The 27,253-nt window shown below is 48.7% G+C and overlaps 1 protein-coding gene across 1 annotated transcript in view; it reads right to left on the bottom strand.

The window, feature by feature from the left end:
- gpc5a (glypican 5a) overlaps nucleotides 1-23,876 on the bottom strand; it is a 250,310-nt gene extending 226,434 nt beyond the window's left edge. The window contains exons 1-2 of the mRNA XM_082963782.1: nucleotides 23,272-23,876; nucleotides 2,164-2,325 (exon numbers count right to left, since the gene is read on the bottom strand). Of these exons, the coding sequence (XP_082819908.1) occupies nucleotides 2,164-2,325; nucleotides 23,272-23,422 (313 nt within the window). The 5' untranslated portion in view covers nucleotides 23,423-23,876. The remainder of the gene's footprint in view (nucleotides 1-2,163; nucleotides 2,326-23,271) is intronic.
- Nucleotides 23,877-27,253: the final 3,377 nt, after the last annotated feature.

Genomic DNA, 27,253 nt, shown 5'->3' with positions numbered 1-27,253 from the left:
CCACGTCTCCAGGACAATACCCAGGCTGCCCCAGGACAATGCCCAGGCCGGCGCCTGCTGAGTGGGTCACTGGAAGAGCTCTATTCCTCTCTCCCGGGGTTTGTCCTGGGACCATGGCAACCTGTGCTATCCCAGGATCCCGCTGGGCTGGCGACATGAACACTGACAGGGAGCCGCTATTAAATCAGGGGGGGGTAGAGAGGTGGGGAGGACGACGAGACATGAGGTATACAGGGAACAGAGACAGGAGAATAGACTGGACCAATTACCTTAAAAGGAGGTGACTGACTATGTCTCTGTCTGTCTCTCTCTCTCTGTCTCTCTCTCTCTCTGTCCACCATTTCTTTGGTAGAACAAACAGCAGCCAGGTGGTCCGGACACCCGACCTGTCCTCATGACTCTGACCTGGTGTCTCCACGTCCCAGATGGCGTCTCCACGTCCCAGATGGCGTCTCCACGTCCCAGACAGTAACAGACCTGGCGTCTCCACGTCCCAGATGGCGTCTCCACGTCCCAGATGGCGTCTCCACGTCCCAGACAGTAACAGACCTGGCGTCTCCACGTCCCAGATGGCGTCTCCACGTCCCAGATGGCGTCTCCACGTCCCAGACAGTAACAGACCTGGCGTCTCCACGTCCCAGATGGCGTCTCCACGTCCCAGATGGCGTCTCCACGTCCCAGACAGTAACAGACCTGGCGTCTCCACGTCCCAGATGGCGTCTCCACGTCCCAGATGGCGTCTCCACGTCCCAGACAGTAACTGACCTGGCGTCTCCACGTCTCAGATGGCGTCTCCACGTCCCAGATGGCGTCTCCACGTCCCAGACAGTAACTGACCTGGCGTCTCCACGTCTCAGATGGCGTCTCCACGTCCCAGATGGCGTCTCCACGTCCCAGATGGCGTCTCCACGTCCCAGACAGTAACTGACCTGGCGTCTGAACCAGACTAGTCACTGAACCAGACTAGTCACTGAACCAGACTAGCCACTGAACCAGACTAGCCACTGAGCCAGACTAGCCACTGAGCCACTGAACCAGACTAGTCACTGATCCAGACTAGTCACTGAGTCACTGAACCAGACTAGTCACTGAACCAGACTAGTCACTGAACCAGACTAGTCACTGAACCAGACTAGCCACTGAACCAGACTAGTCACTGAACCAGACTAGCCACTGAACCAGACTAGTCACTGAACCAGACTAGCCACTGAACCAGACTAGTCACTGAGCCAGACTAGTCACTGAACCAGACTAGTCACTGAACCAGACTAGTCACTGAACCAGACTAGCCACTGAGCCACTGAACCAGACTAGTCACTGAACCAGACTAGTCACTGAACCAGTCTAGCCACTGATCCAGTCTAGCCACTGAGCCACTGAACCAGTCTAGTCACTGAGCCACTGAACCAGTCTAGTCACTGAGTCACTGAACCAGACTAGTCACTGAACCAGACTAGTCACTGAACCAGACTAGCCACTGAACCAGACTAGCCACTGAACCAGTCTAGTCACTGAGCCACTGAACCAGTCTAGTCACTGAGCCACTGAACCAGTCTAGTCACTGAGTCACTGAACCAGACTAGTCACTGAACCAGACTAGCCACTGAACCAGACTAGCCACTGAACCAGTCTAGTCACTGAGCCACTGAACCAGTCTAGTCACTGAGCCACTGAACCAGTCTAGTCACTGAGCCACTGAACCAGTCTAGTCACTGAGTCACTGAACCAGACTAGTCACTGAACCAGACTAGCCACTGAACCAGTCTAGTCACTGAGCCACTGAACCAGTCTAGTCACTGAGCCACTGAACCAGTCTAGTCACTGAGCCACTGAACCAGTCTAGTCACTGAGTCACTGAACCAGACTAGTCACTGAACCAGACTAGCCACTGAACCAGACTAGCCACTGAACCAGTCTAGTCACTGAGCCACTGAACCAGTCTAGTCACTGAGCCACTGAACCAGTCTAGTCACTGAGCCTAATCTCCAGATCAGAGTGAGAGGAGGGGGAGGGGGAGGACAGACCAGGCTCTGTTTGCTGTGGGCCCCGGCAGACAAAGTCCCCTCATTCCTGCACCCCTCCCACCCCCGTCTCCCTGTCTCCCCCCCATCCCTCCCTCCACCCCCGTCTCCCCTTCTCCCCCCCATCCCTCCCTCCACTCACCTTGGAAGGCTGCTACGTTCCTGGAGATGAGGAACTTGAGGCTGGCGGAGGAGGTCTGGAGGAGGTTCTGAACATCCCGTTGGGCCGCCACCTGGTACCTGTCCTCCATCTTCTTAGTACAGCATGTCAGGTTCCTGGACTGGCACACCTGGAGGTCCGAACCTGGAGGGGAATAAATTACTGTTACTCCGTTGTTATGCCACATTACATGAACAGGTCTTCCATTGTGATCATAGAGAGAGAGAGGGTTCTGGAACATTAGGTCTTCCATTGTGATCATAGAGAGAGAGAGGGTTCTGGAACATTAGGTCTTCCATTGTGATCATAGAGAGAGAGAGAGAGGGTTCTGGAACATTAGGTCTTCCATTGTGATCATAGAGAGAGAGAGGGTTCTGGAACATTAGGTCTTCCATTGTGATCATAGAGAGAGAGAGAGAGATGGTTCTGGAACATTAGGTCTTCCATTGTGATCATAGAGAGAGAGAGAGAGAGGGTTCTGGAACATTAGGTCTTCCATTGTGATCATAGAGAGAGAGAGAGAGAGGGTTCTGGAACATTAGGTCTTCCATTGTGATCATAGAGAGAGAGGGTTCTGGAACATTAGGTCTTCCATTGTGATCATAGAGAGAGAGGGGGTTCTGGAACATTGGGTCTTCCATTGTGATCATAGAGAGAGAGAGAGGGTTCTGGAACATTAGGTCTTCCATTGTGATCATAGAGAGAGAGAGGGTTCTGGAACATTAGGTCTTCCATTGTGATCATAGAGAGAGAGAGGGTTCTGGAACATTAGGTCTTCCATTGTGATCATAGAGAGAGAGAGGGTTCTGGAACATTAGGTCTTCCATTGTGATCATAGAGAGAGAGAGGGTTCTGGAACATTAGGTCTTCCATTGTGATCATAGAGAGAGAGGGGGTTCTGGAACATTAGGTCTTCCATTGTGATCATAGAGAGAGAGAAAGGGTTCTGGAACATTAGGTCTTCCATTGTGATCATAGAGAGAGAGGGTTCTGGAACATTAGGTCTTCCATTGTGATCATAGAGAGAGAGAGGGTTCTGGAACATTAGGTCTTCCATTGTGATCATAGAGAGAGAGGGTTCTGGAACATTAGCCATACTCATCCACTCAGAATGGATGATAAACAAAGCGCCATTGCTCAGCCAGATAGTACTATGCTTTAAGATGACGAGAGATGCCGTTTCATCATCAGGTCGTTCTACCGCTGACATACGCAGGAGAGGAGCTAGAGATGAACGACATTCACAAATGAGTCATTCACTAATGATTTTCCCCCTCCTTAACCCAGTGGGACGATTACTGCCAGTAAAACCTGCCAGATAGGTGACTGCCACGTGGCAGTAAAACCTGCCAGATAGGTGACTGCGACATGGCAGTAAAACCTGCCAGATAGGTGACTGCCACGTGGCAGTAAAACCTGCCAGATAGGTGACTGCCACGTGGCAGTAAAACCTGCCAGATAGGTGACTGCCACGTGGCAGTAAAACCTGCCAGATAGGTGACTGCGACATGGCAGTAAAACCTGCCAGATAGGTGACTGCCACGTGGGGGTAAAACCTGCCAGATAGGTGACTGCCACGTGGCGGTAAAACCTGCCAGATAGGTGACTGCCACGTGGCGGTAAAACCTGCCAGATAGGTGACTGCCACGTGGCAGTAAAACCTGCCAGATAGGTGACTGCCACGTGGCAGTAAAACCTGCCAGATAGGTGACTGCCACGTGGCAGTAAAACCTGCCAGATAGGTGACTGCCACGTGGCAGTAAAACCTGCCAGATAGGTGACTGCCACGTGGCAGTAAAACCTGCCAGATAGGTGACTGCCACGTGGCAGTAAAACCTGCCAGATAGGTGACTGCCACGTGGCAGTAAAACCTGCCAGATAGGTGACTGCCACGTGGCGGTAAAACCTGCCAGATAATGGACTTCCACGTGGCAGTAAAACCTGCCAGATAGGTGACTGCCATGTGGCAGTAAAACCTGCCAGATAGGTGACTGCCACGTGGAGGTAAAACCTGCCAGATAGGTGACTGCCACGTGGCGGTAAAACCTGCCAGATAGGTGACTGCCACGTGGCGGTAAAACCTGCCAGATAGGTGACTGCCACGTGGCGGTAAAACCTGCCAGATAGGTGACTGCCACGTGGCAATAAAACCTGCCAGATAGGTGACTGCCACATGGCAGTAAAACCTGCCAGATAGGTGACTGCAACATGGCAGTAAAACCTGCCAGATAGGTGACTGCTACGTGGCAGTAAAACCTGCCAGATAGGTGACTGCCACGTGGCAGTAAAACCTGCCAGATAGGTGACTTCCACGTGGCAGTAAAACCTGCCAGATAGGTGACTGCAACATGGCAGTAAAACCTGCCAGATAGGTGACTGCCACGTGGCGGTAAAACCTGCCAGAGAGGTGACTGCCACGTGGCGGTAAAACCTGCCAGATAGGTGACTGCCACGTGGCGGTAAAACCTGCCAGAGAGGTGACTGCCACGTGGCGGTAAAACCTGCCAGATAGGTGACTGCCACGTGGCGGTAAAACCTGCCAGAGAGGTGACTGCCACGTGGCGGTAAAACCTGCCAGAGAGGTGACTGCCACGTGGCGGTAAAACCTGCCAGATAGGTGACTGCCACGTGGCGGTAAAACCTGCCAGATAGGTGACTCCCACGTGGCAATAAAACCTGCCAGATAGGTGACTGCCACGTGGCGGTAAAACCTGCCAGATAGGTGACTGCCACGTGGCGGTAAAACCTGCCAGAGAGGTGACTGCCACGTGGCGGTAAAACCTGCCAGATAGGTGACTGCCACGTGGGAGTAAAACCTGCCAGAGAGGTGACTGCCACGTGGCGGTAAAACCTGCCAGATAGGTGACTGCCACGTGGTGGTAAAACCTGCCAGATAGGTGACTGCCACGTGGCGGTAAAACCTGCCAGATAGGTGACTGCCACGTGGCGGTAAAACCTGCCAGATAGGTGACTTCCACGTGGCGGTAAAACCTGCCAGATAGGTGACTGCCACGTGGCGGTAAAACCTGCCAGATAGGTGACTGCCACGTGGCGGTAAAACCTGCCAGATAGGTGACTGCCACGTGGCGGTAAAACCTGCCAGATAGGTGACTGTCACGTGGCGGTAAAACCTGCCAGAGAGGTGACTGCCACGTGGCGGTAAAACCTGCCAGATAGGTGACTGCCACGTGGCGGTAAAACCTGCCAGAGAGGTGACTGCCACGTGGCGGTAAAACCTGCCAGAGAGGTGACTGCCACGTGGCGGTAAAACCTGCCAGAGAGGTGACTGCCACGTGGCGGTAAAACCTGCCAGATAGGTGACTGCCACGTGGCGGTAAAACCTGCCAGATAGGTGACTGCCACGTGGCAATAAAACCTGCCAGATAGGTGACTGCCACGTGGCGGTAAAACCTGCCAGATAGGTGACTGCCACGTGGCGGTAAAACCTGCCAGATAGGTGACTGCCACGTGGCGGTAAAACCTGCCAGATAGGTGACTGCCACGTGGCGGTAAAACCTGCCAGATAGGTGACTGCCACGTGGCGGTAAAACCTGCCAGATAGGTGACTGCCACGTGGAAGTAAAACCTGCCAGAGAGGTGACTGCCACGTGGCAGTAAAACCTGCCAGATAGGTGACTGCCACGTGGCAGTAAAACCTGCCAGATAGGTGACTGCCACGTGGAAGTAAAACCTGCCAGATAGGTGACTGCCACGTGGAAGTAAAACCTGCCAGATAGGTGACTGCCACGTGGAAGTAAAACCTGCCAGATAGGTGACTGCCACGTGGCGGTAAAACCTGCCAGATAGGTGACTGCCACGTGGCGGTAAAACCTGCCAGATAGGTGACTGCCACGTGACAGTAAAACCTGCCAGATAGGTGACTGCCACGTGGAAGTAAAACCTGCCAGATAGGTGACTGCCACGTGGAAGTAAAACCTGCCAGATAGGTGACTGCCGCGTGGAAGTAAAACCTGCCAGAGAGGTGACTGCCACGTGGCGGTAAAACCTGCCAGATAGGAGTCAACGTGAAAACCACATCATTAGGGCCCTGCGCCACACGACTTGGATTTCAACCTGTATTTAAAAAGCATTTTTTTTTAAAACAAAACGGTCCACTTTATGGGCAGATGGTCCAGTATCATCCTCACAAAATTGCTGTCTTAGTTGTCTCTCCTCGCATGATACTGGACGACACCCCCTTCGCCACGTCCACACAGACGGTCTACGTGTTGAAACAAGCTCGGGGGCAGAAGGAGTTATGCGGAAAGGCAGATTTGTGTGAAAGAAATCATGAGTGTCGTCGCTATCACTTCGACAAGTGACGTTCAACATTTACCACGCCGTGTGTAAAAGCTGCCTGCTCGCGTAGGACACACACACACACACACACCAACACAGATACAAACAGAGATACACACACACAGAGATATACCGATACACACACACACACAAATACACACACACAGAGATATACCGATACACACAGAGACACACACACACACACACACACACACACACAGAGAGATATACCTACACACACACACACATACCAACACAGATACAAACAGAGATACACACACACAGAGATATACCGATACACACACACAAATACACACACAGAGAGATACACACACACACACACACACACACACAGAGAGATATACCTACACACACACACAGAGAGAGAGATATACCGACACACACAAATACACACGACAATCAAAACAACTTTCTTACTCTAAAAAGTGTTTTCAGACAGACGTGCTGAAACAGCCCTTCCCTCCACTCTATCAGACAACCTGTCCTGTGTTGTTATAGGGGGGGGCCTGGGGGTGAAGAGGAAGACGGGCCTGGGGGTGAAGAGGAAGACGGGCCTGGGGGTGAAGAGGAAGACGGGCCTGGGGGTGAAGAGGAAGACGGGCCTGGGGGTGAAGAGGAAGACGGGCCTGGGGGTGAGTCACGCAGAAGAGGAAGACGGGCCTGGGGGTGAGTCACGCAGAAGAGGAAGACGGGCCTGGGGGTGAGTCACGCAGAAGAGGAAGACGGGCCTGGGGGTGAGTCACGCAGAAGAGGAAGACGGGCCTGGGGGTGAGAAGGAAGAGGAAGACGGGCCTGGGGGTGAAGGGGAAGACGGGCCTGGGGGTGAAGAGGAAGACGGGCCTGGGGGTGAAGAGGAAGAGGAAGACGGGCCTGGGGGTGAGTCACGCAGAAGAGGAAGACGGGCCTGGGGGTGAGAAGGAAGACGGGCCTGGGGGTGAAGAGGAAGACGGGCCTGGGGGTGAAGGGGAAGACGGGCCTGGGGGTGAAGAGGAAGAGGAAGACGGGCCTGGGGGTGAAGAGGAAGACGGGCCTGGGGGTGAAGAGGAAGACGGGCCTGGGGGTGAAGAGGAAGACGGGCCTGGGGGTGAAGAGGAAGACGGGCCTGGGGGTGAAGAGGAAGACGGGCCTGGGGGTGAGTCACCCAGAAGAGGAAGACGGGCCTGGGGGTGAGTCACGCAGAAGAGGAAGACGGGCCTGGGGGTGAAGAGGAAGACGGGCCTGGGGGTGAAGAGGAAGACGGGCCTCGGGGTGAGTCACGCAGAAGAGGAAGACGGGCCTGGGGGTGAAGAGGAAGACGGCCCACGTTAACACATTCCTCATCCTCTAGATAAGACACCCATGAAAAGATCCTCAGGGGCCCTGATTTTAAAACTTTACACTTACAGAAACTGGGCTCGGTCCAACACGATGAAAGGTTCTGGTTTGATCTATAGTCTATCTACACGTGTAGTTTAAGGTGAGTTCCAGATGAGTCAGGCCATTTCCACGAGTCAATACGAGTCAATACGAGTCAGTACGAGTCAATACGAGTCAATACGAGTCAATACGAGTCAATACGAGTCAGTACAAGTCAGTGCGAGTCAATACGAGTCAGTACGAGTCAATACGAGTCAATACGAGTCAGTACGAGTCAATACGAGTCAAAGGTCTCATATTACAAATGGTTTTGCAAAAACAGCATCTTCTTTTCATTGGTGATCAGACTGATTTGCCCCCCCCCCCCCTTCACGTCACCAATACTGTTTTCCTGTGGGACTGTTTATAGCGGGGGGGGGTCACCAACAGGCTAACATAGCTAGGAGCAGCTCACCAAACTATTCTGGAAGTACAATGCAAAGTTCACGTGTTCCACCACAAACTCTCATTAACCAAATGTCAGTAAGTATAAAAAAGACACAGCGAGCTACTATCCAACCAATGCAGCATTATCCCACTTCCTGGTCAGCCACTATTGTTTTAAAAGACACAGCAAGCTACCAGCTACTATCCAACCAATGCAGCATTATCCCGCTTCCTGGTCAGCCACTATTGGTTTAAAAGACCCAGCGAGCTACCAGCTACTATCCAACCAATGCAGCATTATCCCACTTCCTGGTCAGCCACTATTGGTTTAAAAGACACAGCAAGCTACCAGCTACTATCCAACCAATGCAGCATTATCCCACTTCCTGGTCAGCCACTATTGGTTTAAAAAAGACAAACCTGCCTACCTGTCTGCCTGTCTGTCTGTGTGGAGCGTGCCTGTCTGTCTGTCTGCCTGTCTGCCTGCCTGCCTGCCTGTCTGTGTGGAGCGTGCCTGCCTGTCTACCTGCCTGCCTGTCTGTGTGGAGCGTGCCTGCCTGTCTACCTGCCTGCCTGTCTGTGTGGAGCGTGCCTGCCTGTCTACCTGCCTGCCTGTCTGTGTGGAGCGTGCCTGTCTGTCTGTCTGCCTGCCTGTCTACCCGCCTGCCTGTCTGTGTGGAGCGTGCCTGCCTGTCTACCCGCCTGCCTGTCTGTGTGGAGCGTGCCTGTCTGTCTGCCTGTCTGTCTGTCTGGTGAGCCTGTTTGTCTATCACTCCATGTGTAGCCAGGTGATGTCATAACCATCTGGTGGACAAAAATACTTTCTCCAAAACCTTCCCAATTAAATGTTAACTGTAAAGTAGTAGATCAGGGGGAAGTAGAACAATCAGGAGGAAGTAGATCGGGAGGAAGTAGATCAATCAGGATGAAGTAGGTCGGGAGGAAGTAGATCAATCAGGAGGAAGTAGATCGGGAGGAAGTAGATCAATCAGGAGGAAGTAGATCGGGAGGAAGTAGATCAATCAGGAGGAAGTAGATCGGGAGGAAGTAGATCAATCAGGAGGAAGTAGATCGGGAGGAAGTAGATCAATCAGGAGGAAGTAGATCGGGAGGAAGTAGATCAATCAGGATGAAGTAGGTCGGGAGGAAGTAGATCAATCAGGAGGAAGTTGAACGGGAGGAAGTAGATCAGGAGGAAGTAGATCAGGAGGAAGTAGATCAGGAGGAAGTAGATCAATCAGGAGGAAGTAGATCAGGGGGAAGTAGATCAGGAGGAAGTAGATCAGGAGGAAGTAGATAATTTGTATGTATTATTTGTTATTTCCAATCTTTTCCATGAACTGAGCAGCAGCAGTACAGAACCATCACCAGACCGGCTCATTCGATGGAACATTCCTCACTGGCCCGATGAGCCACTAAAGGGCCCGATGAGCCATTAAAGGGCCAGATGGGCCATTAAAGGGCCCGATGAGCCATTAAAGGGCCAGATGGGCCACTAAAGGGCCCGATGGGCCACTAAAGGGCCAGATGGGCCATTAAAGGGCCCGATGAGCCACTAAAGGGCCCGATGGGCCACTAAAGGGCCAGATGGGCCATTAAAGGGCCAGATGGGCCACTAAAGGGCCCGATGGGCCACTAAAGGGCCAGATGGGCCACTAAAGGGCCCGATGGGCCACTAAAGGGCCAGATGGGCCATTAAAGGGCCCGATGGGCCACTAAAGGACCCGATGGGCCACTAAAGGGCCCGATGGGCCACTAAAGGGCCCGATGAGCCATTAAAGGGCCCGATGAGCCATTAAAGGGCCAGATGAGCCATTAAAGGGCCAGATGAGCCATTAAAGGGCCCGATGAGCCACTAAAGGGCCAGATGGGCCACTAAAGGGCCAGATGAGCCACTAAAGGGCCCGATGAGGCATTAAAGGGCCCGATGGGCCATTAAAGGGCCAGATGGGCCACTAAAGGGCCCGATGAGCCACTAAAGGGCCCGATGGGCCATTAAAGGGCCAGATGAGCCATTAAAGGGCCAGATGAGCCATTAAAGGGCCAGATGAGCCATTAAAGGGCCAGATGGGCCACTAAAGGGCCAGATGAGCCACTAAAGGGCCCGATGAGCCACTAAAGGGCCCGATGAGCCATTAAAGGGCCCGATGGGCCATTAAAGGGCCAGATGGCCATTAAAGGGCCCGATGGGCCATTAAAGGGCCAGATGAGCCATTAAAGGGCCCGATGAGCCATTAAAGGGCCCGATGGGCCATTAAAGGGCCAGATGAGCCATTAAAGGGCCAGATGAGCCACTAAAGGGCCAGATGGGCCATTAAAGGGCCAGATGCGCCATTAAAGGGCCCGATGAGCCATTAAAGGGCCAGATTAGCCACTAAAGGGCCAGATGAGCCAGATGAGCCATTAAAGGACCCGATGAGCCATTAAAGGGCCCGATGAGCCATTAAAGGGCCCGATGAGCCATTAAAGGGCCAGATGAGCCATTAAAGGGCCAGATGAGCCAGATGAGCCATTAAAGGGCCAGATGAGCCATTAAAGGGCCAGATGCGCCATTAAAGGGCCAGATGAGCCATTAAAGGGCCAGATGAGCCATTAAAGGGCCCGATGAGCCATTAAAGGGCCAGATGAGCCATTAAAGGGCCAGATGAGCCACTAAAGGGCCCGATGAGCCATTAAAGGGCCCGATGAGCCATTAAAGGGCCCGATGAGCCATTAAAGGGCCAGATGAGCCATTAAAGGGCCAGATGAGCCATTAAAGGGCCAGATGAGCCATTAAAGGGCCAGATGAGCCACTAAAGGGCCCGATGAGCCACTAAAGGGCCAGATGCGCCATTAAAGGGCCAGATGGGCCATTAAAGGGCCAGATGAGCCCGATGAGCCATTAAAGGGCCCGATGAGCCATTAAAGGGCCCGATGAGCCATTAAAGGGCCAGATGAGCCATTAAAGGGCCAGATGAGCCATTAAAGGGCCAGATGAGCCACTAAAGGGCCCGATGAGCCACTAAAGGGCCAGATGCGCCATTAAAGGGCCAGATGGGCCATTAAAGGGCCAGATGAGCCCGATGAGCCATTAAAGGGCCCGATGAGCCATTAAAGGGCCAGATGAGCCATTAAAGGGCCAGATGGGCCATTAAAGGGCCAGATGAGCCATTAAAGGGCCAGATGAGCCATTAAAGGGCCAGATGAGCCATTAAAGGGCCAGATGCGCCATTAAAGGGCCAGATGCGCCATTAAAGGGCCAGATGAGCCATTAAAGGGCCAGATGAGCCATTAAAGGGCCAGATGAGCCATTAAAGGGCCAGATGAGCCATTAAAGGGCCAGATGAGCCACTAAAGGGCACGATGAGCCACTAAAGGGCCAGATGCGCCATTAAAGGGCCAGATGGGCCATTAAAGGGCCAGATGAGCCCGATGAGCCATTAAAGGGCCCGATGAGCCATTAAAGGGCCAGATGAGCCATTAAAGGGCCAGATGGGCCATTAAAGGGCCAGATGAGCCATTAAAGGGCCAGATGAGCCATTAAAGGGCCAGATGCGCCATTAAAGGGCCAGATGAGCCATTAAAGGGCCAGATGAGCCATTAAAGGGCCCGATGGGCCATTAAAGGGCCCGATGAGCCATTAAAGGGCCAGATGAGCCATTAAAGGGGATGGGACACCTGTAGAACCCATTAACCTGTAGAACCCATTCATCTGTAGAACCCATTCATCTGTAGAACCCATTAACCTGTAGAACCCATTCATCTGTAGAACCCATTCATCTGTAGAACCCATTCATCTGTAGAACCCATTCATCTGTAGAACCCATTAACCTGTAGAACCCATTCATCTGTAGAACCCATTCATCTGTAGAACCCATTAACCTGTAGAAACCATTCATCTGTAGAACCCATTCATCTGTAGAACCCATTAACCTGTAGAACCCATTCATCTGTAGAACCCATTAATCTGTAGAACCCATTAATCTGTAGAACCCATTCATCTGTAGAACCCATTCATCTGTAGAACCCATTCATCTGTAGAACCCATTAACCTGTAGAACCCATTCATCTGTAGAACCCATTCATCTGTAGAACCCATTCATCTGTAGAACCCATTAACCTGTAGAACCCATTCATCTGTAGAACCCATTCATCTGTAGAACCCATTCATCTGTAGAACCCATTGTTCTTTATGGTTGTGAGGTCTGGTGTTGCTCACCAACCAAGAATTCACTAAATGGGACAAACACCAAATTAATACGTCCCCTGGGGGAACTGAAAGAGCCGTTAAATTCTACAACCACCTAAAAGGAAGCGATTCCCAAACCTTCCATAACAAAGCCATCACCTACAGAGAGATGAACCTGGAGTAGAGTCCCCTAAGCAAGCTGGTCCTGGGGCTCTGTTCACAAACACAAACAGACCCCACAGAGCCCCAGGACAGCAACACAAACAGACCTCACAGAGCCCCAGGACAGCAACACAAACAGACCCCACAGAGCCCCAGGACAGCAACACAATTAGACCCCACAGAGCCCCAGGACAGCAACACAAACAGACCCCACAGAGCCCCAGGACAGCAACACAAACAGACCCCACAGAGACCCAGGACAGCAACACAATTAGACCCAACCAAACCATGAGAAAACAAAAAGATAATTACTTGACACATTGGAAAGAATTAACAAAAAAATAACAGAGCAAACTAGAATGCTATTTGTCCCTAAACTGAGAGAGGACACAGTGGCAGAATACCTGACCACTGTGACTGACCACAAATTAAGAAAATCCTTGACTATGTACAGACTCCGTGAGCAGAGCCTTGCTATTTAGGGAGGTCGCCATAGGCAGTCTTCTCTTCGAGAGCCAGGTCTTCCTTTGTGCCCACAAAATGTGGAAACTGAGCTACACTTCCTGTCAAATGTATAACTACATCACAGACGCATATTTCCCACAGACCCAGAAAGAATTTTAAAATAACAAATCAAAACATTGATAAACTCCCATATCTGTTAGGTGAAATATCGCAGTGTGCCGTGACACAAGCAGCAAGATGTGTGGCCTGTTGCCACAAGAAAAAGGGGGTAATCAGTGAAGAACAAACATTGTAAATACAACCCATATTTATCCATTTATTTTCCCTTTCATACATCAACTACTTGCATATTTTTACAACACTGTACAGAGACAATAACATGTCTATTCTTTAAAAAAAATGTTTGTGAGTGCCATGTTTTTCCTTGTTCATTTTCATTTTGTTTGTCTACTCCATTTGCTTTGGCAGTGTAAACATATATTTTTCCCCATGCCAATAAAAGCCCTTTGAATTGAACTGAAGGGAGGCAGAGAGGTGGGAGAGAGAGGCGGAGAGGAGAGAGAGAGAGAGAGGCGGACAGGAGAGAGAGGCAGAGAGGAGAGAGAGAGAGAGGAAGAGAGGAGAGAGGTGGCAGAGAGGAGGAAGAGAGGCAGAGAGGTGGGGGAGAGGAGAGAGAGGCAGAGAGGAGGGAAACAGGCAGCGAGGAGGAGGGAAAGAAGCAGAGAGGAGGAGTGAGAGAGGCAGAGAGGAGGAGGGAAAGAGAGAGGAAGAGAGTGAGCGAGGCAGAGAGGAGGAGTGAGAGAGGCAGAGAGGAGGAGGGAAAGAGAGGCAGAGAGAGAAAAGGAGGAGGCAGAGAGGAGAGGCAGTCCGAGCAGCGGCCAGCCCACAGCTCAGCTATAATTTACTCAGCGGTCCATTGTCTCTCAGCACCAGACCCATAGACAACACTAAAAGCGTATCATTCTTCCACAGATGTTGCAGTTGGACGAGACGTCTGGTGGACGAGACGTCTGGTGGACGAGACGCTGTTAAGAAAAACTCAGTGATCCAGTGGTCCAGAACCACATTCACTCAGTGGTCCAGTAGAACAGTAGTACAGAACCACGTTCACTCAGTGGTCCAGTAGAACAGAACCACGTTCACTCAGTGGTCCAGTAGAACAGAACCACGTTCACTCAGTGACCCAGTAGAACAGAACCACGTTCCCTCAGTGGTCCAGTAGAACAGTAGTACAGAACCACGTTCACTCAGTGGTCCAGTAGAACAGAACCACGTTCACTCAGTGGTCCAGTAGAACAGTAGTACAGAACCACGTTCACTCAGTGGTCCAGTAGAACAGAACCACGTTCACTCAGTGGTCCAGTAGAACAGAACCAAGTTCACTCAGTGGTCCAGTAGTACAGAACCACGTTCACTCAGTGGTCCAGTAGAACAGTAGAACAGAACCACGTTCACTCAGTGGTCCAGTAGAACAGTAGAACAGAACCACGTTCACTCAGTGGTCCAGTAGAACAGAACCACGTTCACTCAGTGGTCCAGTAGAACAGAACCACCTTCACTCAGTGGTCCAGTAGTACAGAACCACGTTCACTCAGTGGTCCAGTAGTACAGTAGAACAGAACCACGTTCACTCAGTGGTCCAGTAGAACAGAACCACGTTCACTCAGTGACCCAGTAGAACAGAACCACGTTCACTCAGTGACCCAGTAGAACAGAACCACGTTCACTCAGTGACCCAGTAGAACAGAACCACATTCACTCAGTGACCCAGTAGAACAGAACCACATTCACTCAGTGACCCAGTAGAACAGAACCACATTCACTCAGTGACCCAGTAGAACAGAACCACGTTCACTCAGTGGTCCAGTAGAACAGTAGAACAGAACCACGTTCACTCAGTGGTCCAGTAGTACAGTAGAACAGAACCACGTTCACTCAGTGGTCCAGTAGAACAGAACCACATTCACTCAGTGACCCAGTAGAACAGAACCACATTCACTCAGTGACCCAGTAGAACAGAACCACGTTCACTCAGTGACCCAGTAGAACAGAACCACGTTCACTCAGTGACCCAGTAGAACAGAACCACGTTCACTCAGTGACCCAGTAGAACAGAACCACATTCACTCAGTGACCCAGTAGAACAGAACCACGTTCACTCAGTGACCCAGTAGAACAGAACCACGTTCACTCAGTGACCCAGTAGAACAGAACCACGTTCACTCAGTGACCCAGTAGAACAGAACCACATTCACTCAGTGACCCAGTAGAACAGAACCACGTTCACTCAGTGACCCAGTAGAACAGAACCACATTCACTCAGTGACCCAGTAGAACAGAACCACGTTCACTCAGTGACCCAGTAGAACAGAACCACATTCACTCAGTGACCCAGTAGAACAGAACCACGTTCACTCAGTGACCCAGTAGAACAGAACCACGTTCACTCAGTGACCCAGTAGAACAGAACCACGTTCACTCAGTGACCCAGTAGAACAGAACCACGTTCCCTCAGTGACCCAGTAGAACAGAACCACGTTCCCTCAGTGACCCAGTAGAACAGAACCACATTCACTCAGTGACCCAGTAGAACAGAACCACGTTCACTCAGTGACCCAGTAGAACAGAACCACATTCACTCAGTGACCCAGTAGAACAGAACCACGTTCACTCAGTGACCCAGTAGAACAGAACCACGTTCACTCAGTGACCCAGTAGAACAGAACCACGTTCACTCAGTGGTCCAGTAGAACAGTAGAACAGAACCACGTTCACTCAGTGACCCAGTAGAACAGAACCACATTCACTCAGTGACCCAGTAGAACAGAACCACATTCACTCAGTGACCCAGTAGAACAGAACCACATTCACTCAGTGACCCAGTAGAACAGAACCACATTCACTCAGTGACCCAGTAGAACAGAACCACATTCACTCAGTGACCCAGTAGAACAGAACCACATTCACTCAGTGACCCAGTAGAAACGAACCACATTCACTCAGTGACCCAGTAGAACAGAACCACATTCACTCAGTGACCCAGTAGAACAGAACCACGTTCACTCAGTGACCCAGTAGAACAGAACCACGTTCACTCAGTGACCCAGTAGAACAGAACCACGTTCACTCAGTGACCCAGTAGAACAGAACCACATTCACTCAGTGACCCAGTAGAACAGAACCACATTCACTCAGTGACCCAGTAGAACAGAACCACGTTCACTCAGTGACCCAGTAGAACAGAACCACGTTCACTCAGTGACCCAGTAGAACAGAACCACATTCACTCAGTGACCCAGTAGAACAGAACCACATTCACTCAGTGACCCAGTAGAACAGAACCACATTCACTCAGTGACCCAGTAGAACAGAACCACATTCACTCAGTGACCCAGTAGAACAGAACCACGTTCAGAAACAACAGATCAACCAGCTCTGTGTGGTGTGATGATGATGATGATGATGATGATGATGATGATGATGATGATGGCATCGTGGATAGTGACGCTAAAATAACAAACCATGCTACTCTACAATATCTGGGAGATGAATCGAGAGAGAGAGAGATTTTTTATCTTCATAGTTTTAGAATTAGTCACAGAGGCAGTGTTTCTCCTAGTTAGATATTCCAGGTGGAGTGCAGAGGCCAACATACCACCACCCAGGGCCTCTGGTTAATGGAAGCACACAGACGATTGATTGTCTGACCACAACAACAACAAAAAATCTAAAATAATTCAATTCAGACACATAAATCTTTTTTTTTTTTTTTTTTTTAAGTGAGAACCATTGTATGTATTGAGTTGAACTAAGTGATGAATCCGTCTTGTTTACTTTAAACTTTAAAACGTAAATAAAAGGTGTTTATCTCCCCCCCCCCCCCCCCCGAACAAGCCGCACAGACAGCTAGAGAACAGTTCTGTTGTTCTGAACACCGAAACACTAACTAAAAATATCATGTGATCTTTAGATCCAACAACAACCCAAAAAAACAGCGAGCGCCCTACGTCCTGGAAAAAAAACATGGCTGCGTCTGAAATATACACACTATATACACTGGTCAACAACAACAACGGGTAGTGGACAGACAGACGGGAATAGGAAGCCATTTCAGACACATGTCCAACCACAAATACAGAGCTGGACAAAAGTGCCTCCGTGTGAATCTGTTCAGTGAGTCCAGCGTCGGGACGGCAGCTGCGTCAACAGAGATAATGAATATTATCTCTCAGCTAATGGCTTCTGGAAATGTTCTCTAGTCAAGTGCATTGTCCAAAACACATGAGGGAATGATGTGAATTAAAAAAAGGTATGAGGCCCATAGCTACTGAGGCCCATAGCTACTGAGGCCCATAGCTACTGAGGCCCATAGCTACTGAGGACCTGTAGATAGTATTCTATCTACAGGGCCTCAGTATTCTATCTACAGGGCCTCAGTATTCTGAGGCCCATAGAATACTGAGGCCCATAGCTACTGAGGCCCTGAAGATAGAATACTGAGGCCCTGTAGATAGAATACTGAGGCCCTGTAGATAGAATACTGAGGCCCATAGCTACTGAGGCCCATAGCTACTGAGGCCCTGAAGATAGAATACTGAGGCCCTGTAGATAGAATACTGAGGCCCATAGCTACTGAGGCCCTGTAGATAGAATACTGAGGCCCATAGCTACTGAGGCCCTGTAGATAGAATACTGAGGCCCATAGCTACTGAGGCCCATAGCTACTGAGGCCCTGAAGATAGAATACTGAGGCCCTGTAGATAGAATACTGAGGCCCATAGAATACTGAGGCCCTGTAGATAGAATACTGAGGCCCTGTAGATAGAATACTGAGGCCCATAGCTACTGAGGCCCTGTAGATGGAATACTGAGGCCCAGTAGATAGAATACTGAGGCCCATAGCTACTGAGGCCCATAGCTACTGAGGCCCCGTAGATAGAATACTGAGGCCCTGTAGATAAAATACTGAGACCCATAGCTACTGAGGCCCTGTAGATGGAATACTGAGGCCCAGTAGATAGAATACTGAGGCCCATAGCTACTGAGGCCCCGTAGATAGAATACTGAGGCCCTGTAGATAAAATACTGAGGCCCATAGCTACTGAGGCCCTGTAGATGGAATACTGAGGCCCAGTAGATAGAATACTGAGGCCCATTGCTACTGAGGCCCAGTAGATAGAATACTGAGGCCCAGTAGATAGAATACTGAGGCCCTGTAGATAGAATACTGAGGCCCATAGCTACTGAGGCCCTGAAGATAGAATACTGAGGCCCTGTAGATAGAATACTGAGGCCCATAGCTACTGAGGCCCTGTAGATAGAATACTGAGGCCCTGTAGATAGAATACTGAGGCCCATAGCTACTGAGGCCATGTAGATGGAATACTGAGGCCCAGTAGATAGAATACTGAGGCCCATAGCTACTGAGGCCCCGTAGATAGAATACTGAGGCCCTGTAGATAAAATACTGAGGCCCATAGCTACTGAGGCCCTGTAGATGGAATACTGAGGCCCAGTAGATAGAATACTGAGGCCCATAGCTACTGAGGCCCAGTAGATAGAATACTGAGGCCCAGTAGATAGAATACTGAGGCCCATAGCTACTGAGGCCCTGTAGATGGAATACTGAGGCCCAGTAGATAGAATACTGAGGCCCATAGCTACTGAGGCCCTGTAGATAGAATACTGAGGCCCATAGCTACTGAGGCCCTGTAGATAGAATAGTGAGGCCCATAGCTACTGAGGCCCAGTAGATGGAATACTGAGGCCCCATAGATAGAATAGTGAGGCCCAGTAGATAGAATACTGAGGCCCAGTAGATAGAATACTGAGGCCCAGTAGATAGAATACTAAGGCCCTGTAGATAGAATACTGAGGCCCTGTAGATAGAATACTGAGGCCCTGTAGATAGAATACTGAGGCCCTGTAGATAGAATACTGAGGCCCTGTAGATAGAATACTGAGGCCCTGTAGATAGAATACTGAGACACATAGCTACTGAGGCCCTGTAGATAGAATACTGAGGCCCATAGCTACTGAGGCCCTGTAGATAGAATACTGAGGCCCTGTAGATAGAATACGGAGACCCTGTAGATAGAATACTGAGGCCCATAGCTACTGAGGCCCTGTAGATAGAATACTGAGGCCCTGTAGATAGAATACTGAGGCCCTGTAGATAGAATACTGAGACCCATAGCTACTGAGGCCCTGTAGATAGAATACTGAGGCCCTGTAGATAGAATACGGAGACCCTGTAGATAGAATACTGAGGCCCATAGCTACTGAGGCCCTGTAGATAGAATACTGAGGCCCTGTAGATAGAATACTGAGGCCCTGTAGATAGAATACTGAGACCCATAGCTACTGAGGCCCTGTAGATAGAATACTGAGGCCCAGTAGATAGAATACTGAGGCCCTGTAGATAGAATACTGAGGCCCTGAAGATAGAATACTGAGGCCCATAGCTACTGAGGCCCTGTAGATAGAATACTGAGGCCAATAGCTACTGAGGCCCAGTAGATAGAATACTGAGGCCCTGTAGATAGAATACCGAGGCCCATAGCTACTAAGGCATCGTAGATAGAATACTGAGGCCCCGTAGATAGAATACTGAGGCCCATAGCTACTGAGGCCCTGTAGATAGAATACTGAGGCCAATAGCTACTGAGGCCCAGTAGATAGAATACTGAGGCCCTGTAGATAGAATACCGAGGCCCATAGCTACTGAGGCCCCGTAGATAGAATACTGAGGCCCCGTAGATAGAATACTGAGGCCCATAGCTACTGAGGCCCTGTAGATAGAATACTGAGGCCCCGTAGATAGAATACTGAGGCCCATAGCTACTGAGGCCCAGTAGATGGAATACTAAGGACCTGTAGATAGAATACTGAGGCCCATAGCTACTGAGGCCCTGTAGATGGAATACTGAGACCCATAGCTACTGAGGCCCTGTAGATAGAATACTGAGGCCCTGTAGATAGAATACTGAGGCCCATAGCTACTGAGGCCCCGTAGATAGAATACTGAGGCCCTGTAGATAGAATACTGAGGTCCTGTAGATAGAATACTGAGGCCCTGTAGATAGAATACTGAGGCCCTGTAGATAGAATACTGAGGCCCTGTAGATAGAATACTGAGGCCCATAGCTACTGAGGCCCTGTAGATAGAATACTGAGGCCCATAGCTACTGAGGCCCTGTAGATAGAATACTGAGGCCCATAGCTACTGAGGCCCTGTAGATAGAATACTGAGGCCCATAGCTACTGAGGCCCATAGCTACTGAGGCCCATAGCTACTGAGGCCCATAGCTACTGAGGCCCTGTAGATAGAATACTGAGGCCCATAGCTACTGAGGCCCTGTAGATAGAATACTGAGGCCCATAGCTACTGAGGCCCTGTAGATAGAATACTGAGGCCCATAGCTACTGAGGCCCATAGCTACTGAGGCCCATAGCTACTGAGGCCCATAGCTACTGAGGCCCTGTAGATAGAATACTGAGGCCCATAGCTACCAAGACATTGACTCCTAGTCTCTGATAGTTGGCTGTTTCATCCTTTTCTCCTCTCCTTTATAATATTTAGGAGAACACAAAGAGGAAACATAATACAAAAAAAATATTCTCTCTCTGTCAAGTGCCGCGACCCTATGACCCCATGACCCCATGACCCCATGACCCCAGCCCGTTTTGACAGAGTCTAAAAGGAGTACGATTCCCTTGGCTTTTAGTAAACTTCCAACCCGAAAACAAGGCTCATCTTGAAAACCACCTGTACCTTTCACATTCCTCTGACAAAAATCAGCCTAAACGGGCCTGTAATAATAAACAGATACAGCAGCCTCAGCCCACAGAGTTTATCTAACCAATAAGGACCGAGGGGGGGGGGGGGGGGGTGTGGTATATGGCCAATATACCACGGCTAAGGCCTGTTCTTATGTACAAGGCGGCGCCTGGATACTGGCCATATACCACAAACCCCAGAGGTGCCTTATTACTATAATAAACTAGTTACCAATGTAATTAGAGACGTGTAAAAAAAAATATATATATATTTTGTAATATCCGTGGTATTTCAGCCAATCAGCGTTCAGGTCTCGAAACACGCAGTTTATTATAACAGTTAGATAACCAATGGGATGAGAGAACATGTAGTCATGGTAATCAATACAGTTAGATAACCAATGGGATAAGAGAACATGTAGTCATGGTAATCAATACAGTTAGATAACCAATGGGATGAGAGAACAAGTAGTCATGGTAATAAATACAGCTAGATAACCAATGGGATGAGAGAACAAGTAGTCATGGTAATCAATACAGCTAGATAACCAATGGGATGAGAGAACATGTAGTCATGGTAATAAATACAGTTAGATAACCAATGGGATGAGAGAACATGTAGTCATGGTAATCTATACAGTTAGATAACCAATGGGATGAGAGAACATGTAGTCATGGTAATCAATACAGTTAGATAACCAATGGGATGAGAGAGCATGTAGTCATGGTAATCAATACAGCTAGATAACCAATGGGATAAGAGAACATGTGGTCATGGTAATAAATAAAGTTAGATAACCAATGGGATAAGAGAACATGTAGTCATGGTAATCTATACAGTTAGATAACCAATGGGATGTGAGAACATGTAGTCATGGTAATCAATACAGTTAGATAACCAATGGGATGAGAGAACATGTAGTCATGGTAATCAATACAGCTAGATAACCAATGGGATGAGAGAACATGTAGTCATGGTAATCAATACAGTTAGTAGAACGTAATATACTAACTAATCAGGATCCATAGATCTACAGAATACAGGCTACGGCAGTGTGCCATAGGTCTACAGAATACAGGCTACGGCAGTGTGCCATAGATCTACAGAATACAGGCTACGGCAGTGTGCCATAGGTCTACATACTACAGGCTACGGCAGTGTGCCATAGATCTACAGAATACAGGCTACGGCAGTGTGCCATAGATCTACATACTACAGGCTACGGCAGTGTGCCATAGGTCTACAGAATACAGGCTACGGCAGTGTGCCATAGGTCTACAGAATACAGGCTACGGCAGTGTGCCATAGATCTACAGAATACAGGCTACGGCAGTTTGTCATAGAGCTACAGAATACAGGCTACGGCAGTGTGCCATAGGTCTACAGAATACAGGCTACGGCAGTGTGCCATAGGTCTACAGAATACAGGCTACGGCAGTGTGCCATAGGTCTACAGAATACAGGCTACGGCAGTGTGCCATAGGTCTACAGAATACAGGCTACGGCAGTGTGCCATAGATCTACATACTACAGGCTACGGCAGTGTGCCATAGATCTACAGAATACAGGCTACGGCAGTTTGTCATAGAGCTACAGAATACAGGCTACGGCAGTGTGCCATAGATCTACAGAATACAGGCTACGGCAGTGTGCCATAGGTCTACAGAATACAGGCTACGGCAGTGTGCCATAGGTCTACAGAATACAGGCTACGGCAGTGTGCCATAGATCTACAGAATACAGGCTACGGCAGTGTGCCATAGATCTACAGAATACAGGCTACGGCAGTGTGCCATAGGTCTACAGAATACAGGCTACGGCAGTGTGCCATAGGTCTACAGAATACAGGCTACGGCAGTGTGCCATAGATCTACAGAATACAGGCTACGGCAGTTTGTCATAGAGCTACAGAATACAGGCTACGGCAGTGTGCCATAGGTCTACAGAATACAGGCTACGGCAGTGTGCCATAGATCTACAGAATACAGGCTACGGCAGTTTGTCATAGGTCTACAGAATACAGGCTACGGCAGTGTGCCATAGATCTACAGAATACAGGCTACGGCAGTGTGCCATAGGTCTACAGAATACAGGCTACGGCAGTGTGCCATAGGTCTACAGAATACAGGCTACGGCAGTGTGCCATAGGTCTACAGAATACAGGCTACGGCAGTGTGCCATAGGTCTACAGAATACAGGCTACGGCAGTGTGCCATAGGTCTACAGAATACAGAATACGGCAGTGTGCCATGGTTCAACAACCCCAGCCATGTGTGACTGAATAAAGCACGTCTTGAGACCGTCATCCAAAGCAGTCACTTTGGCAACTCTTGATATAAAAAATGGTAAAGAAACGTGCAGATATATTAAATCAGTTTATAAATGTATTTAAAAAAAACTACCGTAGGCCTACCTTCTCTCGGTCTCTCCGGCAGTGATTTCACTGGTCCAATCTGCCGCAGATGAAAAACTTTGCGCACTTCATCACAGCTAGTTGGACTTGCCGAACTGAGCCCAACACAAGCAGCAACAAGCAAACAGCAAATGAGGTGTTGTAATCCCATTTTTTAAACCCAGGTCGATGTTACACAAAATTCACTATCTAATATTTAAAAAAAGTTATAAACATTCCGCCATTCCTTCGATCACAACATCCACATTTTCAAGGTTTCCTGGATCAGCGACGATGGGAGAAAAAAAAAATATGACCTGAAATGTTCTCAAAACAATAAAAAAAAAAAACGAAATCATTGAATGAAGTTACAGCAGTAGTCGTTGAAAGAGTCATGGGACTGCAGAGGAACACGACGGTGGCATGTTGAGAGCGATTTGGGCCGTGACTGGATCCGTGAAGGGGAATGAGAGGAATGGGCGGAACCATACCTGAGACAGAACCACTGGAGAACACTACAGCCAACAGTGGGGTGCAGAGCCATCTCGTGGATAAACCTTAGAGCAGCAGCCTAAAACAATTTACATTTTAGCAGACGCTCTTATCCAGAGCGACTTACAGTAGTGAATGCATACATTTTCATACATTTTCTTTTTCTCCGTAATGGTCCCCCCCCGTGGGAATCGAACCCATAACCCTGGCGTTGCAAACACCATGCTCTACCAACTGAGCCACACCTAAAACAATTAGTATTATAGTCTATTACTACAGCATGGCTAGACTGTAACAAACCGTTTGGTACAGAGTTATGGATCAGACCGTTTCTATCGAGTTCCATAGGCCAATTAAACGCCTTTTTGGGGCAATGGGTATGAGCTTTATGGCGTCCACATTACGCACAGGGGATTTCCGCTAAGAGGCAGTGGCGTCCACATTACGCACAGGGGATTTCCGCTAAGAGGCAGTGGCGTCCACATTACGCACAGGGGATTTCCGCTAAGAGGCAGTGGCGTCCACATTACGCACAGGTGATTTCCGCTAAGAGGCAGTGACGTCCACATTACGCACAGGTGATTTCCGCTAAGAGGCAGTGGCGTCCACATTACGCACAGGGGATTTCCGCTAAGAGGCAGTGGCGTCCACATTACGCACAGGGGATTTCCGCTAAGAGGCAGTGGCGTCCACATTACGCACAGGGGATTTCCGCTAAGAGGCAGTGGCGTCCACATTACGCACAGGGGATTTCCGCTAAGAGGCAGTGGCGTCCACATTACGCACAGGGGATTTCCGCTAAGAGGCAGTGGCGTCCACATTACGCACAGGGGATTTCCGCTAAGAGGCAGTGACGTCCACATTACGCACAGGTGATTTCCGCTAAGAGGCAGTGGCGTCCACATTACGCACAGGGGATTTCCGCTATGAGGCAGTGGCGTCCACATTACGCACAGGGGATTTCCGCTAAGAGGCAGTGGCGTCCACATTACGCACAGGGGATTTCCGCTAAGAGGCAGTGACGAAGGGAACCTTAGTTTTGGATCAACACTTGATATAAAAAATACATCACTTACAAAACAGGATGTATAGAAATTACTTTATTCAACCAGGTAAGAACCATTCAGGTTAAAACGTGTTTTACTATTTTGCCAGGGCGACCTGGCAAGGCAAAACGGGAAAATAACAGCGTGTACATAAAATACTACAGTAAAATACTAAATAAACACAAAATATAAAAAGTGTCACAAGTTACAGATACAATTGAAGATTAGAAACAACTGCAGGTAAATCACTACCTCCCCCTACCTCCCCTACCTCCCCTACCTCCACTACCTCCCCTACCTCCACTACCTCCACTACCTCCACTACCTCTGTGAAAGCCCTTCAGCCTCCTAGTGGAGAGAGAGGTCCACTGCACCCTAACAAATCACAGTGATCTGACTTATCTAAATCAAATCAAACTTTATTTGTCACATGCGCCGAATACAAGTGTAAAAAATAAAATAAAAATATATAAATTAAATAAAACTTAAATATACATTTTAAAAAATGTAAAAATACAACAGGTGTAGACTTTACCGTGAAATGCTTACTTACAAGCCCTTAACCAACAATGCAGTTCAAGAAGAGTTATGAAAATATTTACCAAGTAGACAAAAATAAAAAAAAAATAATAAAACGTAACAATAAGAATAACGAGGCTATATACAGGAGGTAGAGGTTAGTTGAGGTAATCTGTACATGGAGGTGAAGTGACTATGCATAGATAACAAACAGCGAGTAGCAGCAGTGTACAATATAAATGGGGGTTCAATGTAAATAGTCCGGTGGCCATTTTATGAAATGTTCAGCAGTCTAATGGCTTTGGGGTAGAAGCTGTTAAGGAGCCTTTTGGTCGTAGACTGGGCCCTCCGTTACCGCTTGCCGTGCTGTAGCAGAGAGAAGAACACAGTCTATAACCTGGGTGACTGTTCGTAACGGATCTGAAAGCATCGTGATACTGTGAACTTGCTGAGGCCTGCATATAAACCAGATCACCTTCCTCCAACACTGATAAAAAGCTTTCAACAAAATCCTTTCTGACTAACCTTGAAAAGCAAGATTTGTTCCTAAAAATTAGAAACCCAATTTAAAACTTTCGTTTCTTGGTCAAGTTAATGTGCTGTTTAAAAAAAAAAAAAATAAAAATGCAGCTTTTTCATCTAAACAAAATCCCAAGATACTTACAGGTGAAAGGCTATCCATGTTCTGTCCTTATATAGTAAACACCTGCAAGTGACTCCCATCTGTTACCTTTCAGTGATGAAAATAAAATAAATTGTTTTCCTTGCATTAAGCACAAGTATCTAATTGGAAACGCTGCCTTTGAATAAAAGCCAACTCCTGTAAGTCCTGAAAAGCCTTGTCAATATTAGAGACGCCAGAACAGGGTCATCAACATACAGACAAGAGATTTGCAGTCAGTCTTCCCTAATTATTTATATTCGGCGTAAAAAAGGACCTGACCTAAAATTGAGCCCCGGGGGAACTTTTTTTAAAAAATATCTTTAACTAGGCAAGTTAGTTAAGAACAAATTCTCATTTACAAATGACGACCTAGAAGCAGTGGGTTAACTGCCTCGTCCCGGGGGCAGAACGACCGACTTTTACATTTTGCATTTTAGTCATTTAGCAGACGCTCTTATCCAGAGCGACTTACAGTAGTGAATCAATTTCATACATTTTTTTTTTTTTTTTTTATTATTATGTGCTGGCCCCCTGTGGGAATCGAACCCACAACCCTGGCGTTGCAAACACCATGCCCTACCTTTCGGTTAACTAGTCCCAACGCTCTAAACACTAGGCTGCTAACCCGTCGCCCCTTTTGTAAGCCTTCAAAAAAAAGTGAAGATTTCATACCCTCCTGTGCTACACACTGTCAGAAAGGTCGTTTTTCCAAAATCGCCACATGACTCGTGTCATGGATATGTGACACAGTCCATCATAGTAGTTCCCGTTGTTAGATGGGGGGGGGGGGGGGGGGGGGGGGGGGGAGGGAATCATTTTTGGGAGGTAAAATATCTGAACATCCCAGCACCCCTTTAAACCAATCACATCTTGAGTAGGCTAAACATTTCAAAATCAAAGCAAAATAGGAAGAAAAAAAAAAAACCTTTGAAAAACGAGGAAGCTAATTTATATGGCAACTTTATTTGAGACAAAACCACAGCATGAAAACAATGAATCACAAACATATGGATGGGGAAGATTTAAACTCTGTAAATTAATCTACAATTTAGAAAACTACCTTGCATTCATAAAAATAAATCTAAAAAAACAAAATCATTAGACAGAAATATACAAGTGTCATTTTTTGGTAAATAAATTTCGCATGCATTCGTTTCTAACATGCGTCAAACAATTACTGTTTAGCAGGTTTAAAAGGGCAGGAGCACCATCTCCTCAATCCTAAACAGGCCGGGACAAGTGCAATACCTTCAGAGTAACAGCACTGACACCCCTCCCAGCC

Source organism: Salmo salar, chromosome 17, assembly GCF_965601325.2.
Source record: "Salmo salar chromosome 17, fSalSal1, whole genome shotgun sequence".
NCBI lineage: Eukaryota > Metazoa > Chordata > Actinopteri > Salmoniformes > Salmonidae > Salmo > Salmo salar.
This window is presented reverse-complemented; position numbering and strand designations above follow the sequence as displayed.